Raw genomic sequence first — 19,598 nt, forward strand, 5'->3', positions numbered from 1 at the left:
GACTCTGGATTATGGGCTAAAGGCTTTTGTGTAGAGAGGAAGAGGATGGGGCCAGGGACAGATGCTCGCTCTCTTCGGGTCACTAGATGGCACAAGTCTGGCTCTTTTCTTTCTCGCTCAAAGGCATCTTACAGCAGGGACCCAATAGCTACCGGGAGAAAATTGTCCTCTGCTCCCTGTAAGAGTGCTTGGACAGAATATTTCGGTCATTAATCGCTTGCCCACAATATTTAACAGATGCAGAACAGCAAACTGTGAGGGTCCAGCCCCAGCTGAGAGAGAAACCCTCGCTTTCTTGATGGAATTTCATTTTTCTCTCTCTGAAAGTTTGTAAAATGACTATAAGTAGATGTGCTGAAGCTGGGGATAAAGTCTGCCAGCTGTCGAAGAGCCCCTGCTGCAGGCGTGCGCTGGGGTCAGGGGTCTGCAGCTACCAGCAAAGGTCTGGGCAGCCTCCGAAATCACACCCCACTTTCCCAAGGCTGGTCCTGTTTGTGCTGCTGCCTTTTGTGTGTCCTTCCAGGAGAGCAGTGATTCCCCTCACAGGGGTCAGGGCAGGTCACCTGACAAAGCACCTTTCTGGGCAAAACTTGGACATGGGGTTAGAGAAACATGACACTCAAAGGCAACTGCATTTATTATATCTCACTAATGTTACAATATGTAAGGAAAATAGAATTCTGAAGTAACATTCTTATCTACTGAAAATAATTGTTCAGATCTACTGAATTCACACCAAAATCACATTACAATGTGTGTGAAAAGGCGGGAAACCCATATTTTGGGAAATATTCATGCAGCTGCAGTAGGAGATAGTCTAGTTCACAAGGTCACAGTAAGAGTGAGTCCTAATTACAGCTGGAGTTATTAAGTCCTTATGAACAGGCTGATCGAGGTAGTGAGAGGACGAAATATTGCATGCAGAAAAGGACAGCAATTGCAGATGTCATTGTTTTATTATCTCTCCCACTTGCATATATCAAAATGGGAAATCAATACCTATCTGTAAGGCATGAAATCAACTCAGCAAAGAGCTTACCTACAAGACTTTGCTATTTTCCATAACTTGCAAACAGCCGGATCCCTGGCAGACTACACCGAGCTGTATGCTGCCAGTGGAGAGGGCAATGGGGAGCCCCAGGTTCAAGGAGACACCATGGGGTGGGTACAGCAGGGAGGAAACGTGGGAGTCCCAGCTCTCAGCTATGTCCCTGGCTCTGCCTATACCCTGGGAAACGAAGCAACGAGAGTGAGATGCCCAAACATACAAAAATATTCCTTGGAAGTTAGTGAAAATCTGGAGAAGCCTAAAAGGCTGTTGGCACTGAAGGATTAAATGTTGGGCCTCAGCTGGAAATTGCAAGTGAGCAAAGAGCCTTGGTAAGCCATCAGTGGCCATCAGGAAGGCAAAGTCAGTCTATTGTCATTCCTAGCCAGCTGCTGCTGAATGGGATGTAGGTAGGTATTAAGGAAATACCTTAATATCTGAGCTCACCTGCACTGTCTTTAGCCTTAGGGACTGGTTGTGATTTTGAAAGAAAAAATAAGTCCTGTGTACTTTCTGGGAGGTTTCTTGCTAATGAATAAACAACCAAACTAAAATAGATCTGCATTGTGGCATGGTAATGAGCTAATGAGGAGTGAATACTGCAGTCATGAAATCAGAGTCAGAATTAAATCAAACAGTGAATTAACAATTAAATATTAACAACTGATCAAAACATCAGATAGACTGTCAGCAGGATTTGAATAATGAAGCAATGCAGCATTGGACTGGCTGTTACAAAACATTAACCCGGCAAACCTAAGGGTTGCTGTGACCTTTTCCTAGTCCTCTTGTGCAGGAGATAGATCCTCAAAAGCTATCAAAGTGTGGCTAGAACAGGAGCATGGTTAAAGAATTAACCCTTATTCTACATAGATACTGAAGAAGAGAAAGGCTCACAAATGTTTATGCAACATTCTTTGTATCCATGTATATTTAAGGATGATGCACCCTGAGTTAAGGTGGTATTTGGGGTATGCGTGTGCCTTATTTGTGTACTCCCAGGAGGAGCACAGGGCTGGAGGAACTAATGAGACCAGTCCTCTATATTCACCCCTGACCAGGGCATACATGTTTAATCCCCAAGTGTTCACTGAGCCGCTGCTGGTGTGACCCATGCATTGCAAGTCACACCTCCCACCACCTTAAAACAAGCTGAAGACCATTAGGATAAAGGCCCAGAAGTCTCCTCAACTACAGCTTATAGGAGAAAAAGAACAGGAGAAAAAGAACAGGAGAAATCAATGGTCTGAGATCTGCAATTACACCCGCGTTAGCAGGCAATCCCAGACTATTTCTCCTCTGCTAAACAAGAAATAAATCTTCCCAGCAAGAGAGAATCTTCATGCCTCAGGAAGAGCTATAGAAAATGGCAACAAGAGGCTGGCAGGTGTCCCTGAGTGTAAGTAAGTGGTGAGGGCTAACATGCTGGCTGCATAGTCTGGGAAGGATTGGATTCAGGATTTTGGTCCAAGTGATGATGTCTTTGCTCAGTACCTCCTCCTAGGAGTGTCTCCGCGCTGGGTGAGTCAGGCTGGGGCAGCCCTCGGAGTCGGGGCATCTCTCCTCCCTCGGGGAGGCTGAGGCAGCATTGGCCTCCCTGGGGAGGAGCAGGGACGCAGGCATCGGAGCAGTGGCAGAGCACAGCTCTGCCTCTGCAGCAGGTTTGCCCTCCTTCTGCTTCCCAGTGTGTCCCTGAAGGAGCAGAGGAGCAGAGGCACAGCCCAGGAACCAGACGCATAAACATGCCCGGAGCTTCCCTCGTCTGGCATGGTGTACCAGCTCCAGCTCTTCCACCCCAAAAGCCCCACAGCAAATACATGTTTCTGATGTGACTGTGAAAAAGTTTAAAAAAAAAAAAAAGCTCTGGATGCAGCTTCCTGCAATACCAGGCAGAAATTCCTATCACCTCCAGATCTCTTTGTGCATTCTTGGTGTAATCCATGAATTCATCATGTCGCTCATAACTCTTGTACTCCTCATCTCCCAGGACTTTGTAAAAAAGCCTCCGTCACTTCTCCTACTGTGTTTACATCTGTTCGATACAGCTTATCTGTTGGCAATAAGTTGCTTTCAGTTTGGCTAACATAAATGTCTGCCAACCAAAGCAGCATGAACTCTGCAGGCACGAAGCCTCCCTTGCCTGGGCAGCAGCGCTGCCGCAAGGGCTCTTGCTGAGATGGTTGCATTATGGTCTGAACCTTGTGGAGGTCCTTGAGCCTGTACCAAAGCCATATGGACCTGCTGTTGTCCCGTCTGTCCCAGGGCCTGAGTGTTATTTGATTAGGAACCATGTCAGGATTGGGTTATGTTTTTACCGTTGCTGGTCAGTTCTGTGCTGCAGCCCAAGATGCTGCTTCTAGGATAATCCATGAGAGGACTCAGCCCCTCATCTTCCATTGTAGGGGCTATCAGAGGTACCCTTTGGGACACAGCCCACTCCATCAACAGCCATCCCATCTCCCTCTGGTCCTCATAACATAAGGCTTCACTTCACAGTGCCTGGGAGGAGGAAGGGAGTTTCTCCATCCAGTTCCCCTACCAAGCGGTCAGTGGAGGAAGCCTACCTCTGATGGAGCCTCCGTCCCCATGGGCGTGCACACCCTCCTGAGACTCTGCTGTCGTTTCTCCACTCCTCCTGAAAAGGTATATCTCTGTGCTGAGAGCCTTTTCTCACTCCCTGGTGCCCATGACCATATGATGTGGTGCCCATGGTAGAAAGGACTGGATTTGGGCAGTTCCTACCAACCCTAAGAAAACTGTGTCTCAGCTTTTCTTTCCTTCAAAGGCATAGAAGAACTTTCGCATCCATTCTTAGGGAACATGTTAAACCACACTGGGTTTTTTTCACCCACCCTAGTGAAGACATGGCTGATGGTCTAGCCTCACCCAGCCTATGGCACCTTGGATTGCAGCAGGGGATAGCAGTCCTGAACTGGATTTAAATATCTTTTGATAGAAAGGGACAATAGATTTTACTATTGTTTATCCTAGTTTCTAGCTGGTATAGACATATTGTCATGCCCAAGGTCAGATCTTGGATTTTCACTCACTTTGTCTTTGTCCAGGCAAAATTTTTACTAAGCAGAAAGAAGCTGGCAATTTCCAGATCTCAGTGAGTCTAGAGCATCTGTAATGTACATTTTAACACTTACTGAGAAGGACTGTATTTTGCAGGGAAGAATGCACCTGAATTTGCAGTGTTTCCTCAGTGCAGAGGTTCATGGACCAAAGAGAGGGCCAGGCATTTAACACAGCACTTTATCTTCTGCTGAACTCTCCAGCTTCCTTTAAGAGGAGCGGACCCCCATGCTGGGTGCACAGGGTCCAGGTGTTGACCAGACGATCAGTCCCTCTCTTCGCCTGTATTGTCTGCTTTGTATGTTCTGTCGACACATTGCCAGACACGGAACAGATCCATCTTACAGTTTGGGGATCTTCGTGCTGAACACTGGGGTCTGATCCAGGAGCGGCTGATTTATCTCACTTGTGCCGATAGTGTTGAGCCAAATGCTGAAAGAGTTTGTGTTGGTTATTTCAGTCCGTGCTTATGCAAGCGGCCTCAGCACTCAAGACAACAGGAATCCCTAAAGCAAGATCTCCTGGGAGATTACTTTCTTGAAGGAAGGGGGTTTTTTCAAGGTCTCATAGTGCAAACATTGTAGCATACAGTACATCCTTGAAATTTAACTTTGCACAACCACAGGAGCTTGGGTCTCTGCGCAATCCACTACAAACAGAAGTAGAGCGCTTTCTGGAGCACTCACCTCCTCCTCATACTCTTGTGTCCACTGCATACATTTTGGCAGTAGCTGTTTGAGAGGATGGCAGATGCACGTTTGTTACGATTGTCCCAGGAGAGAAATAGCCTTTCCTCAAGGAGTAAGCAGAGTGGAGTCTTCCAGAGCTGGTCTCTGTGAGGCACAGGGAGAGAAATAGGATCTGCTAACGAGTCCTTGGTGACTTTCAGCTGCAAAGCCTCAAAATGCAGAGAAAGCAGCACTCCAAGATATGACATAATAACACATTTTATGTCATACTTACACCTCAGCTCCCACCTGAACACCTTGATGTGCTTTCTACAGCTGCTGAAATAACACTATTCCCATTTTATAGCTGAAGATATTGCTACTTGGGATGAGCAACCATCCTGAAGAATGTCCCTGAGGGACTTTCCCCACCCTGTGTGCCTGTAGCAGGCCCTGAGTGATGGCTCTATCTCTGAACTGTGTTTCAGCCCTGCCACGGTTCCTCACCTCTGAAGATATACATGCAGCAGGTGAGCAGGGCCCCGGATAAGAAACAGCCGAGTGACCCTGCCATGCCAAGCCAGCACGACCAGCCAAACTTGTACTGGATGCCCAGAAACACGTTGTGGAAGACCAGAGAGGAGCGTTCCACGTAGACATCAACGGCGTACCACACCGAGCCAGTAATGCCTGGGAGACCTGCAGGACAGGAGGGAGGTGCCACACAGAGCTCCCAGATGGACCATGAGGAGATCACCAATAGAAAATCTGGAGCTATAGCCTTTTGTCTGCTGGGTCAGACTTTAGGACGGACAGGTTTTGGCCCCTGTTCTGCCTCAGCCGGTAACTTTGGCAGATTCACCCTGGTTCCTACTGATATCAGCTGGAGCGCTGTCAGGCAGAGGCTGTACCTCGTGCCTTGGCACTCACAGCCACCATCAGCGCCGATTGGCAGCACTCAGGTTTCTGCAGTAAAAGGCAGGAAGCTCCTCCCTTCTCAGCTTGTTTATCAACTTGTTGTAAAGTTGCTTCAAGAATTTAATTTTCTAATCTGTTTTAGCTTTCAGAACTTCGTCAGTGTTTTCCAGACAAACTTTGGGAGGCGAATGGAGGATATTTAAAAGAATCGTTCTAAGTGTTTTACATGTGCTTCCAGTGGCTGGGGTGAGTTATGTGTTAAATCTACTTACACTGAAGCAGAGGTAGATGCTTGGTATTGGCATAAAGTCAAATGAAATTACTTGGTACCTAGTTGGCTGTCTATTTTTGCATTTAAAATTCTCCCACTGGCTGTAACAGCAAAGCACCTCCGTCAGTCGTGTATTTATCACCTAGGAGGGACAGATGTGTTATTATCCTTTTATTAGAGATCAGCTGCAGAGATTTTGGGCTAAGTGACTTGCCCAAGGTCACACAATCTGTGGCAGAGCTGGGAACCAAACCAGGATGCCAGGACTTTCTAGTCCTTCAGCAATTAGGTCTCTTTGCCTTATCAACAACACTGACTTCTTCACAGTAAAACAGCAGTAAATGGAAGTCAGTCAACTCAGAGCCAAATCACCTGGTCAATACATGAAATGAAAGCAGATGAACTCAACTATGTGCTGTTAGGGGTAGGCAGTGAACAGAAGAAGCTCTCCCCAAAATAAAGGAAGGCTTTAAAGCTTCCCCCCTTTGCTAAAGGGTGTCCTGCAGGATGGGGGAGCCGTGGGGGAATACCTGCAATGAGCAACATAACTCCAGACACCAGGCAGATGCGCAGCTTGATGAGCGGCTCATCGGGAAGGAATTTCACGCAGTCCAGTCCCAGGACAAGGAAGAGAAATCCAAATCCTGCCAGGATATCTGCTGTGATCATCATGGCTCGGGTCAGCACCAGCTTCACTGCAGGGCAAAAGCAGATTGTTCGAGTGCACAAGGAATGGAAATGTGGGTGGGTAATGGGGTCAGATCCCATGGGGACATTTTTTTCTGGGGTGACGCTTTCTCCAGCTTCCCCTGGGAGTAATATCTCGCTGAGAAAAGAAACATGGCTCTAATATCTATGTGCACCAAATTATCTGTCACTGAGTAGAACAGATACTCTTTTTGTTTACACCCAGGTGTCCCCACCACTTGTAGAAACATCTTTGACTCTTACATACCAGGGTGCTCGGCGAAGATGGAGTCATACTCATCGCAAGTTTGGATCCCGTCGAAAACATTTGTGACACATTCCCACCACAGGCCACGGCATTTTGTACTCACCTGTGGGTTGAGAAGAGAAAGAAGACCGTAAGTTAATATATCCACTAACGCAGCGAATGGTCAGCTAGGCCCTTCAACAGAAATCCTGGTCCAGTTACGTCAATGGCAAACCGGAGTTGTTTAGCTTGAAGAAGAAAAAAAGCGGCAGGATGGAGAAAAAGGACAATGTTTTCTGTGTCCCTACTAATGGTTTTAAATTAGAGGAAAAGAAATTCAGACTAGACGTTAGGAAGAAAAACTTCCTATTGGTAAGGATAAAAATTCTGAAGGAAATTTCTGGGAGGAGCTGGGCGGTGGCTGACGGGAGAGATCTAAGAGCAGGTTTGATCACTCCTTGCCAAATGCTTGTCTAGGCTGAGCTGGGCAGGGCTGTGGACCAGACGACCTGAGACTTTGCTGTCCATGCTCCCCTTAAACCATCCTCCTGCCAAGAAGGAGCAGCTCAGAGGGGAGTGTGACTGGTGGGGCAGGTGTTGCACCAGGAGCCAGGCACCCGCAATGGGAGGTGGCCGCGGCTTGGTGGAGGAGTGCTTTGCTGCAGAGCATAGGTGTGGATGTGAGCCCCTCTCCAGATGCGTGTGGAGGGCTGCCGCCAAATGACTCAGCCATAAACACTGGCTGGAAAATGAGAGGCAGCCGGCGCTGATCCTGGCCCTGGGGCTCCCAGTGCACTGCCAGCTATGGGACCACATGTGCCCAAGCCACACTCATTGCTGAGACATCCAGACTCGGGCAGCCGTTGCAGTAGCATCATGGCTAATCGTCTCCGCTCTCCTGAAGCCGTAGATACCATTCCCAGCCCAGCCTTCCATAAATCACTTTAATATGGGAGGTATTTTCATTACCAATGCAAATATGGCAACAAGCACCTCTAAAACATTCCTGGAATTGCTCATACAAGGAGCAGAGTTAATGTCAGTGCAGCTTTGGACTCCAGCCTGCCCACTGCAGTTAATGGAAGGAGAAACTCTCCTGGGGAATGGGTTTCACACAGGAGAAGGGGACTGGGCTTGCTTGGATGATGCAATAAATTCATTTTTCTTGCACTGTGTAAATCACAAAGCGGATAATAACATAGCTCAGCCACTTAATAAAGTCTCATTCAGAATGTATTGAAGTCCGTAGCCAACCGCAATATTTTCTCCACAATACAATGTCCGAGCCAAACTGTACATCTTCTCTGTGATACTGCATTGTGGATAAAAGGTGAGTAAAAATGACTCGCTAGTTCAGACTGGCAAAAAAAGATAATATTTATGTTTGAATGAAAACAATCTACACGTTTTGTTTCATGAAGATGAAAACTACTTACGATTTCTGAGAATTTCGAGGCAGGTTTAATGAAAAATATCACAAAAAAATGAGAAGCAGTGCTGGAAAAACCTATTTTCATTGATTCTGTGTTTTTCAAGAGAACAGTGTCATGTAAAACAATTTGCCGTGTTTATATTAGATATAAGTTTTTACCGTGGCCCTCTTAATCCAGCTGCAGCTCCTCTGCTGTCTTAACTCTCCACTGTTCAGGCTGTGCTTGAAACGAGCATATTTTTATGAAATTACATTTTGTTCCACTTGTATTTATATCATTTCATGTTCCTCCCAAACCACCGTAGGCTTATTCATGCTACTCTGTATTCAGCTAATAGTCTCAGTTACTTCCTCACTTGCTCGCATTAGTATTGTTTTTTAAATCTTACAAGCAGCATCTTTGTCTAGATTATTTATACAGAGACTAACAGGATTCCAGGCTTTGTCAGCCTCCAAGCAAAACAGAGGTCTCAAGGCGCAACAGTTGTGATCATGGTCTAGCTTGTGAAACAACCCCCTTCCCACACTAGAAAAAACTTGATAAATGTTTTGTGTTCCTTAGGATGTTTCAGTTGTCACCCACTCCTGCTAGTGCTGAACACAGGCAGAAGCAGCACATGCCCAGCCAGGGATAAATGTCTCATTGCCTGGTGCAGGAGGGATGGGAACAGACATCAGAGTGGGGACCTGTGGCTGGTCTGAGCCACTGCTAAGCTATTCTGTTATCTGCCTCTTAACCTCCTTGGCCATCCTTTGCTCCCCTCTGCTTTGTGCACCGTTTGTCCTTCTGGTTGTTAATCTGCTCCCAAACCACCTTCGGGCATCTGCCCTTGTGCAGATAGCACAGACCCTCAGGCACACGGGAACTTGCTGCTGTAAATGGGAGAGGGGTCAGGGCTGGCTGGGGTGTCATGTGGGGCCATGGATTCTCCATCCCATGGCCGGACCCATGCACCACGTTGGTAGCACTAATTCCCCATCACCTCTTTCCCCCCATAGCAAATCTGCTCCAGCTTCCCTGGGCCCAGCCAAGGACTCCCCGAGAAGCTAAGCATCACAGCCAAACTCCTCATCTCCCACTTTGATTACGAAACACATTGCCACGACCTGCTTTCCCTAACAAAAGTATGCATGTAAAACATAAACTGCATAATGACAGTAATATATATATAATTATAGCCTATGCATAATGTATAATTAATATTAAAATAATTCTAATACAAAAAAATGACAGAACAAGCACACACTTCCCCTTCTGGGGAAAGCGCAGAAGACAAACATGTGAGCGATGTTAGTCACAGTGTTTTACCGCACTGTAAAAAGATGCCAACATACAATGATTACAAGCCCAGCACGAGAGTAAAACAGGCAGCGTTTAACAGTAGTGGTAATATTTTTAATCTGCCTGCAACAGGGAGGGACTGCGTACACAATACAGTGCTTGTTGGGAAGCAGATTATGGTTTTTTTCCAGCACAAACTACTGCAAAAATTGACCCAGCCTTGTCTTGATGCTCACACAGAATGCACCAGCTTAAACCACTTTCTGTGTTGCCGTAACCTGGTTGTTTCTGAAGGGGAGGCGAGGGGCTGTGAGAGCTGAGTGCTGGCCGGGGCCCCCGCAGCCCCTCCGGAGGCGTCTGCTCCGCTCCCTGGCCTCTTTCTCCCTGGCTGCTCCTCTCCAGCGGGACCACAGCGAGGGCTTCCTCCTCCCCAGCTGCTGGGGGCCAGGGTCAAAGCCAGGCGACTTTCTATGCTGGAGGATTGGAGTTCCTTTCTCCTGAAGCCAAAGTTGCCTGAATTACCCTTTTTCCAGCTGAAAACAGGAGTCACTGTGGACTCCATGCCTTTCTGGCTGTGGATGGTTTACCTGCATTCCCCTATTTAGAGAGGCAGTGAGTTATTAGGGCCATTAAGGAGATCAGTCGGTCAGGTATTAAGGCTGGGGGTGTTTTTCTCCATTATTTAGTATTCACACTCAGAGCAGGAATGTGAGAGTAGTGGCTGCTAATAACCAAACTGGGTGTTAATGGAGCACTTTGTGACAGCCCAGTGCAGGTGCCTTTGTGCCAAGAAGACAAGGTTACACAGCCTCAGGGTAAGGGACTGGATCTTTCCTGGACTCACTTTGCTCAGGAGCTGGGTTTCCCTCTTCTGTTTTTCTTGGAAATGATGGCACAATCTAGGATCCATTTGGCTTTTCTGAGTATACTGGTATCTTCAGCTGACTCCAGGCATTTCACAGCTTCCTGAAATGAATCTAAAATATCTCCTAAATTAAGATGATAAATGAAGAGTGATATCCCAGCCAGCATCAGTGGGTGCACACTGTTTTCCCTGAAAAGTGGCTCACTGAGCAGACACACTGACCATCAGCAACCTCACTGCATTGCATCTATGACCACCTCAGCACCTACAACCACCTTCCAGGGTGGGACTGGCAGTCAGATTGACGAGATTTCTTGTGGCACAGAGAAAAAAGGTATTTTTATTGTGATCACTTCTAGCCTTCTTTTCTCAGATAATTCATCACTTGATGTGATGCAGCTAAACGTTGCATTGCAATCACTGAGTGCAGAGGAGCTCTTCTGGTTTCCCATGCTGGACAGCAGATAGAAAGTTTCCTCCTGATGTATTCAGCCAAACTCTCTGTCTTGGAAGGTGTTTCACCTTCACTGCATAAAGTATCCAGTTTAACAGAGAGCAGATGCCCACACTGTGGACCTGCAGCCCTTAAATGTACAGAAAGTGCTGCCTGCTCTGGGAAGAAAAATACAAACTTGGAGTACTGAGTGCTGGAGAAATGGCGACGGTTTGGGGTCTGGAATCTCTGGGGCACAGCTTGCATGTGTGCAGCATTCTGCTACGTTGTTGTTTGCAATTTACTTTTGCCAATACCTTTCTTTAACATGAGGATACTAATGTCTGCACAAGTTCAAGAAGATATGTTTGAGTGCTGGATCTGATGCTAGTCCCCATTCTCCCCATAAATTTCTGCTAGCCCTATAGCTCAATGACTTTTAAGAAAAAGACTTGAAGAGCACAGGTCTTGGCTGAACTTTTCCACCAAGAAGTCGGATCCACAGAATTAGAAACATCTTCAAAATATCCATGCAGGCTGGAGACATAGGATAACAGTACTTAAGTTCATGCACATTTAAACCTAGAGCCTCTAGACCTTTCCTGAACTTACTAAGTGAGAGCAGAGTCTGGATAATAAAGTCTGGCAGAGAGAATTACACAAAATACCACTTTTACCCTGCTCTTGCCGGAGTAATTCATTTCATTTTCATCCGCTTTCATCCAGCACAACAGGGAAAAAGTACATGAGAGTGGAGCAATGATACCGGGAACTAAACTCTCTCTAGGACACATTTGCTTTGGAGATCAGGCTCTCCTCACCCTGATCTTACCTCCAGGGAATCATCGGCGTTCACCATCCAGCAGTCTGTCCAGGTAGACGCTATCAAAAACCCAGTAGAGAAAAAAGCAAAAAAACAGCCCGCATACTGGAGGAAAAACCTCATGCCAGCAGATGATCAGCACATCCAGGGGGGGTGAGAAAAACAGTGCCCAGCCTTTGTTCTTAAAGCTGGGGTAGAGGCAGAGTGTCAGTGTCCCAGGTCACCGCTACCCTCTTCCAGTGGCCACGAACAGCGGAAACTTTTCACTTCTGCAGATGCCATCCGTTAGTGATGGCCACAGGAGCAACGCTCACCTGCAACGGGGATGGGAGGAGGGTGAAAGCGCCCACAGGAGCTGCTGCAGCCAATCCGCCCTGCACAGTTAAAGATCTTGTCATGCCTGGCTGAAGAGAAATGGGGTTGTGCAGAAGTGGCATGCAGGTAACTGGAGTCCTAGACTTGCAAGGAAAACAGGTACCATTGCGGGTTTTGGCAAAGTAGGGATTAAAAAAAAGAATCAAAACTTGTTCTTCAGGACAGAAGTTTTGAGCACTGCTAAGGGACACACAGAAGAGCTCTCATGTGCACACACGTTTATTCATGCACGTTGCTTCATGCCTTAGCACTAAACATCTATAAAATGTACTGGTGTAGATCCCAGGCCCTTTGGTTGCCCTGTTGGTCTCTGATGCACTGATGACCTAGTTCAATGCAGGAATGTCACTGGGAAGGGCACAGAAAAAGGTAGCAGTCATGGGCCTTCAGAGCCAACACCAACAACTATCCCAGCTCAGATATGGAGCTCTGTAACAGTGGAACAGGTTGCCCAGAGAGGTTGTAGATGCCCCATCCCTGGAAATATTCAAGGTCAGGTTGCATGGGGCTCTGAGCAACCTGATCTAGTTGAAGATGCCCCTGCTTATTGTAGGGGGGTTGGACTAGATGACCTTTAAAGGTCCCTTCCAACCCAACCCATTCTATGATTCTATGATTCTATTCTGCATTTAAGCCGAACCTAGCTAATTCTCATGCCCTGGACTCATGTGGGAATCTTGAACTTTTCAAACCAGTGCCAGTTTGGGAGACTGTGTTTGGCTGGATTTTGCCTGCGCACTTACTGTCGTTGCAACCTTCCTGTTTTCCTGCAGGACTCCCTGGGTGAGCAGTGGTCACCAAGGCTGCCGGGGACAGAAGGACGGGGCCTCTGTAAGGAGGCTTCTCACTCAGTGCCTCCTCTCACAGTACCAAGAAACCCAGCAGGACTCCAGGGCACCTTCCAAGAGCAGGCCTAGACATTTCTCCTATCCCAAAGGTACAAATGCACAGAAACCATCACATCCTCAATGATCTTTAGTTTGAAAAAAGAAGCCATAAAAGACTGGAGACCTGCCTTTAGTGGGCAAGTCTTCAAGACAGGGCTGAGGAGCAGATTCTTGCTCTGCTTTCAGCTCTGCTTACAATCTGCTTGCCCAAACTGATGGTGTCTGTCATCTCAGCTGTCACCTCCAGATGGAGCCAATCGGTACTTTTACAGAATTGCTCAAAGCTTGCTTTCTCTTCTCTGAGATTTCCCTCCAAATACAATAGCAATAAGAAGCTCATTATTCCTACAGTATATAACCCGCATAATTCCTATCATAACCTCATGAGGCAGTTCTACTGTCAGAGTTAACAATCTTTTGCCTTGATTCCAGATCACTCTGTTCCTCAGAGGTCACACTGCAGAAGATGTCCTCAGCACATGCTTTGGGAGACACTAGGTAGAGAACAAAAGTCCCAGGTCAAAAAGCCCAGGTCTGCAGGAGTTTCTGCTGCTTTAGCTTTTCTGCTCTCTGTTGTCTAATTCCATTCTTAGAAGCTGACAAGTGAGGAACTTTTCTTCTTCCTTCTCTGCCAGACGCATGTCTTGATATGGTTATACAGGTATGATGCTTTCTGCTGAGTTTTCTGGCATCCAAGTGTCTATATAAGGCAAAACCACCATGATCTTCACTTCATGGCTTTCTGTGACAAGGGTAGAGTTGTGTTTCCAACAGTTCTGACCCGCAGGGACAGGGCATTGGCCATGCAGGTCCTGTAAAAGATAACGACTTTCATTAGCCACATAGATATAGATTGCATTGATATGAGACAGGTACTGATAATATGCATCATCTTCCTATGCTTGTCTTGCACTGTGTTAATTAACCTGTCGCTGCACCAGTTTTCAAAACAAGGTATCCTAGCTAATTGTTATTAGTAGTAACTTAGAAAAAGTGGTGTGGTAAGCTCAGAAAAGGCCTGGAAAATCTGAGAGCGCCTTCCACAAACAGAATTAAGTTGGTAGAGGTGGCAAGAGCAGAGTTTTACAGTAGCAGAGGATTAGCCAGGAAATGTATTATAGCCATATGGATCTCCTTGCCTTCTCATTCTGTCCTGCACCCAAATACAAGCTGCTTTCAGAGAGGATAAGCCCAGCTGGGGAGAATGGGGCCGTTTTTCCTCATTTGGTGCATGGTGAAAGTGTGCCCAGTACAAGCATGACCGAGGTGGAAAGCAAAGAGCTCCCAGGGTAATAGCAGGCCTACAGTAATAGCCAGAGTGGTGTTTCTAAGCTTCTGTAATGGGCACATCATACTTTGTTCTTCCGGCTTAGCACATCAGATGTCCATGCGTGTCAGCCCAAGGAGCAAACTCCACTAATGGATGAAGGTAGCATGTCCAGGTGCCAGTACTGCCCGTGCTTCGCTCCATCTCTCCATAGCTGTCGTGGCAGTCCGGGCACAGTCTTGTTTATTTTCCGCATGCCCAGCAATTTGTGTTGCTGTCCCAGCTCCATTCACCTCCCCGTGTTCACCCTCCCTGCAGGGCAGGGCAGGCGAGTGACCCTTCCTAGAGCAGGATGCCAGCGCTTCCCTGGCCATGAGTCACCGGGGGACGGGAAGTGGCTTCACACCAGCCATTTGCATCTAGCTCAGGGCTCGGGAGCACCCTGGCCTTGGAAGCAGAGCAGGTCAGGATCCTCCAGTTTTCCGTGGTGTAAGACTGCTCCAGAGCATGCAACAAAATGAAGACGGTTTGTGATTTTCACCTGACAGAGAGGCCAATCCAATATCTGGTCCTTTAGGTCTACGTCTCCAAACAGTCCCATGGAAACTGCTGGAGTTACTAGAAGGAATAAAATATTCTTATTCAGTAGAAGCTGGCAAGGTACATATTTAATACTCTTTGTTTAAAACAAGTCAGCATCTTTGTGAAGCAAGGTCTGCAGCAGTTTCTCATCATACTCTGCTTTCCTAGTTTAGCACGACAGATGTCCCCTCAGCTTCAGAAAAGAGCTCTCCCAGCATAACCTCCCAAGATCTTTGTATAGCCTAAAATGTGGCTCACGTGACTCAGTATAGCTTTCAAATGGATTTGTAGGCCATACTATATATACTAACTGTATCTTATTCTCTCAGCTAACTTAACATTTACAGTACATTGACACTAACAAAAGCATTAGGGTATCCTAATACTTAATTATCAGAGCTTGGCCTTGTAGGGCTCTTAAACTGTGTGGTATCAATGCAGCATAACTTCACTAACGTAACAGCCTTATCACCTCGACTACACACACTGCCAGCTAAGAGACGAATGCACTATGGGTCAATTGCTTTTATTACTCATTAACACAAGGTGGTCTGTGCTCTCCGTTAAAGCCAAGCCATTACGTTACAGAGAGCGATAGAAACTACTGCCAGTCTTGGGAGGACCATAGCTGGTTTTCATCTGTCTACTTACAAAATCATTCTTGCAGCAACACCCCAATGAGGTTGCAGTCCCATAGGCAGGGAAGGGTTGTGTTCTCCCTTTACTTCTACAGTGTCTAATACATAGTGTATCAGAGGGCCTTGAGCAAGAGGGAAGTGGTGATGCTGCGCATTAATGCATGAAATATGGACCGAACTGCAAGCAGTCAATGGCACGACTGTTGTGTTCAGGGCCAGGAGCTTGTCCAATGGGCACGGCTCAAGAGCCAGAGGTGATGGAGAGCTTTGGGAGGGGTTTCCCTAAGAGCTCTTCTGCTGCTGTGGAAGACTTTATGGGCTCGTCTGCCTAACCCTTCCCACTCTGCCATTCTGGTTGTAGCCCCTCCATTTTCCTCCTTCATACACCGCCATCCATGGCCTCTAAGTGTCTTCATCTCCAGAGCAGTGCTTCTTGGACAGGAAATGTGTACACACATGAACTACGGAGCAGTGTGTGTCAGCTGTAATGTATCACTCCAGCCATGCTCATATGGTCACAAAAGCCTAGGATTTAGCTTGGAGTTAGCTTGGTAATCCCAAGGACAACAGTAAGACTTCTGAGCAACCTGTGACTTTTCAAGCAGGCAATATATAGGATTAAAAGAAAATAAGAAGGCAAAGGCATTTTCTAGTAGATATGGGCTTAAAGGATTGGTAAGTAAAAACTCCGTGTGTGTGTGTGTGTGTGTGTGTGTACTATACACACAGGTATGATGCTTGCATACACTCCTTTAAAACAGTTTTTTTCAATCACTCCAGTGCAATAAATAATAAAATAAGCATTTCAATACAGTCTTTTCAGGCTCTCAAAGTACCGTGCAACTTCTCTTCAGTGCAATAAATTTTGTTTTATAGCTGCCTGTAAAATCCCACACCTGAGAAACACATGATCTCAACGATGTATTACTAACCCCATTTTAGAGCTGGGGAAACCAAGGCACTGACTGAGTGCCTCAGATGGAGAGCGAGGAGTCACAGCCCTGCTCCTCTCTTAACACCGGGGCAGCACTCTCTGCATGGGCGTGGTAAGATCCTTATCGGTGAAAACATGCGTGATCACTCGGGTTTCCTGAAAGCAGCCACTGAGAACACACAGTGCCGTCGCTGCATACCAGCTTCATGCAGGCGTGTGTAGGCTGAGGAGCAGTGGATTAGACACACCTTTTCTCGGCATGTCAGTAGTTCCAGTGAATAGCCCTCATCCTCAAGCACCCCGGGGGCTGTCGATGGCCTGCCACGTCTCAGCAGCGTCATCCTCATCCAAGCGTGTGTTTCCCAGAAAGGTGATAAAACGCAAGTGAAGCACAAGGTCTGTGCCACTAATAGCAATCGTGCAGGAAGGGAAGGGAGAGCAGGGTGAGTATTTAGCTCTTTCCACAGTACCAGAGAAAAGCAAAGGAAGAAAGGTCCCGTGGTAGAAAGGGTTGCATTGTGTCTGTGCTCCGGCAGCTGCTTCTCAGAAACTCGTCTCGCCTGAGCCTAAGTGAGAGGGGCTGTCACACGTGCGCTTCACCCTGCAGGCTCTCCTGGCTGAAATCCAGCCCCTCTTGTGACTCACTTCACAAGAAACATCCGCTTCAGACCTCTGTGCCCCTCGCTCCTATTCACCGACCTTCTCTGAGTGATGAAATACCCTCGAGGAGACTCATCGAGGTGGGATAAAAGTAACTACTGGGTTAGAAATGCACAGTTTGGTAACACGATGTTTGATCTGCTATAAAAAGGCAAGGAGGGCAAGACCTGAGGCTCGGAGAAAACAGTTGCTGCTGTGATTCACAGCCCACAAGATGGGACAGTTTTGGGACCTGGTTAGGTGAGTGTGGGTCAGGTTTGGGTACGGGATCTGTGAGGAGTTTCCCTGCAGAGCTCTGAGGCTGCAACTCTCTTAAAATCAGTGTCTGCCTACCTGCCCGTCACCAGTCCCTCACCACACACTCGCTGTCCCCTTCTGTTTAATACCCAGCATCCAAGCTGCACATCGAATGCTGCTCAGAGCTGACGCAGAGTGACCCCCAGCTCTGCCCCGCCATGAGGTGCTGTACCCATGGGCAGGGCTCTGCACACAGCCGGGCTCTGGCAAGGGGGAGAAGCCAACTGCAAACACCCCAAAGACTCCCATGAGGCCACCCCCTCGCTCCAGCCCTCTCTGCACGGGAAGGGGACAGGGCAGGCATGCCTCTGCCCCTGCCACTGAACAAACGAGTGTGAGCAGAGCCCCTCGTGGCTCACATACACCCCATCACCCTGTGCCTTCACCTTGCAGCCAAGCTGTGCTATAGGCTGGAGGACAAAACCATGAAGGAAGAGGAGGGAGGAAGGGCAAGGACAGCCTAATCCTTGACAGAAACTCCCTGAGGAATGGGGAGACATGGGCAGAGCTGCAGTCCCAGCCCTGGGACAGGAGACAACAGTGGGTGACTCCAGCCTCCGGTGCTCATCTCGTCCAAGGCATTTATACAGCAAGTGTCTTCAGAGGCCTCCTCTCCTCTCTCCTGCCCTGTTCTCTCCCCCACATTGGAGTCTCTCTGTGCACTAGGAGAGGGGAGCACGCCATGTCCTTTCCCTCTTTCTCCTCTTCTGTCCCTATTCTGCCCTGGTGGTCGTGGTTCACATAGGGTTTGGTTTCCCTTTCTGTTCTTTATGGAGATGTGCTGTTCCTCATCCGAGCTCTCCCGAAGGAGACCATCCCTTCGCCTGGTTCTGGCTTAGGCTTAGCCTTCGTTCGCGCCTTCTTTGTCAACAGCACAGGGTGTGGGCTCACCCAAGTGCTCCCAAATCACCCATCAGCCAAGCCTCTGTGTACATCGGGCTTAAGAAAGAGTTTTCATGAGCAGAGAAGAGAGACACAGCTGTGAGGGAAACACCTCCAGGCTCTGGCCTCCAGCCAGATAACTGGGGTTTTAACTCCCTCTAGGCATTGAAATAATGACCTTGAGTTGCCAATGTGCTCTCCCAGTCCTAAAGATAAAGGGTGTGTTAGAAAGTCCAGGGGAGAAGCTCCTTCCCTCCTCCTCTGTTTTGCACACACATGCATGCACAAGCTCTGCTTCCGGTGCAGATGGGTCTTGCCCTTAGCAAAGGATTTTCAAGAGTTTCATTCCCACATAGGCACTAGAATAACTGGCCACATTTAAAGACTTCTTTCAATGTTTGACCCTGCTCCCCACTGGAAAATCCAGCCATGTGTGTCATAGCAGCAGCTACTGAGTGCTTCAGAAATACCTGGCTCTGATTTCAGAGCCTTAAAGCGGACTGAAGCATATTGAATATCAGTACTTACAAATCCCATCCTACTGCCTCTCTCACTTTCCAGAGACAACTACTTGTTGGAGGATGGCTGTACAGGGTCAGCATATCCATGAGGATGCTGAGCAATTGTTCACCGGTTCTGGCCTGTCGTAAGATTTTCTACAGCACAGTAATCTGTGTATCTTAAATTGTTCCAATATCCAAGTACATCCCAAAAAGGTTAGGTCAAATAGATCCTCAGAGGAATTCCTAGCACTATGTGCAAGGGACTGAGTTCAGCAACCCCAAAAGAGACCTGAAACCTCAACTCCTAGCGTTTTTGTTGCCCCTGAACAGTCTGATCTACAAATCTTGCAGCAGTTCATGGCCAGTGCCTTTCTAGGAAGGACCCTGGATCACTTTATCTTCCCAGCACTGATTGTCTGACATGTCATAAGGGCTGAGGAAATGGACAGGTGTTGTGGTCCAGACACAAAAAAGTGAGACATAGCCATATCCTGGGATGGGAATCTTTGAGCAATCTCTAAAATGCTGACTATGTCTTGGGCTTTTCCTTGACATGAAGATGCCCTAAAACCAGACTCACAGGTACTTGAGCTTGATGGCTTAGTTGCTCACTGGGTGAGCAACGTAAGTGGTGCTAACTCTAGCTTCATGGTGGTAACTGTCTTCAGTATTGGCTTAACAGCAGTTCCTGCGGAGGACTTCAAATCTAGTCATCAGGCATCCTCTCTTCTTCCTCCTTCTATCTGTTTGTTACATCATTCCAATGCCCCCTCCTTCCTTCATCTGATTTTAGGAAGAACCACCTGAGTTCTTCCAAAGAA

At 47.5% G+C, this 19,598-nt stretch overlaps 1 protein-coding gene across 1 annotated transcript; it reads right to left on the minus strand.

Annotated features, from left to right (window-relative positions):
• Positions 1-4,819: 4,819 nt before the first annotated feature.
• CLDN16 (claudin 16) lies at positions 4,820-11,875 on the minus strand. Its single transcript, XM_050902848.1, has 5 exons — positions 11,762-11,875; positions 6,939-7,041; positions 6,514-6,678; positions 5,302-5,493; positions 4,820-4,959 (listed from the first exon to the last, which is right to left on the minus strand). Exons 1-5 carry the CDS (start codon positions 11,873-11,875, stop codon positions 4,820-4,822), a joined length of 714 nt encoding a protein of 237 aa, XP_050758805.1.
• Positions 11,876-19,598: the final 7,723 nt, after the last annotated feature.

The sequence above is a fragment of the Gymnogyps californianus genome, chromosome 10 (assembly GCF_018139145.2).
Source record: "Gymnogyps californianus isolate 813 chromosome 10, ASM1813914v2, whole genome shotgun sequence".
In the NCBI taxonomy this organism is placed as follows: domain Eukaryota; kingdom Metazoa; phylum Chordata; class Aves; order Accipitriformes; family Cathartidae; genus Gymnogyps; species Gymnogyps californianus.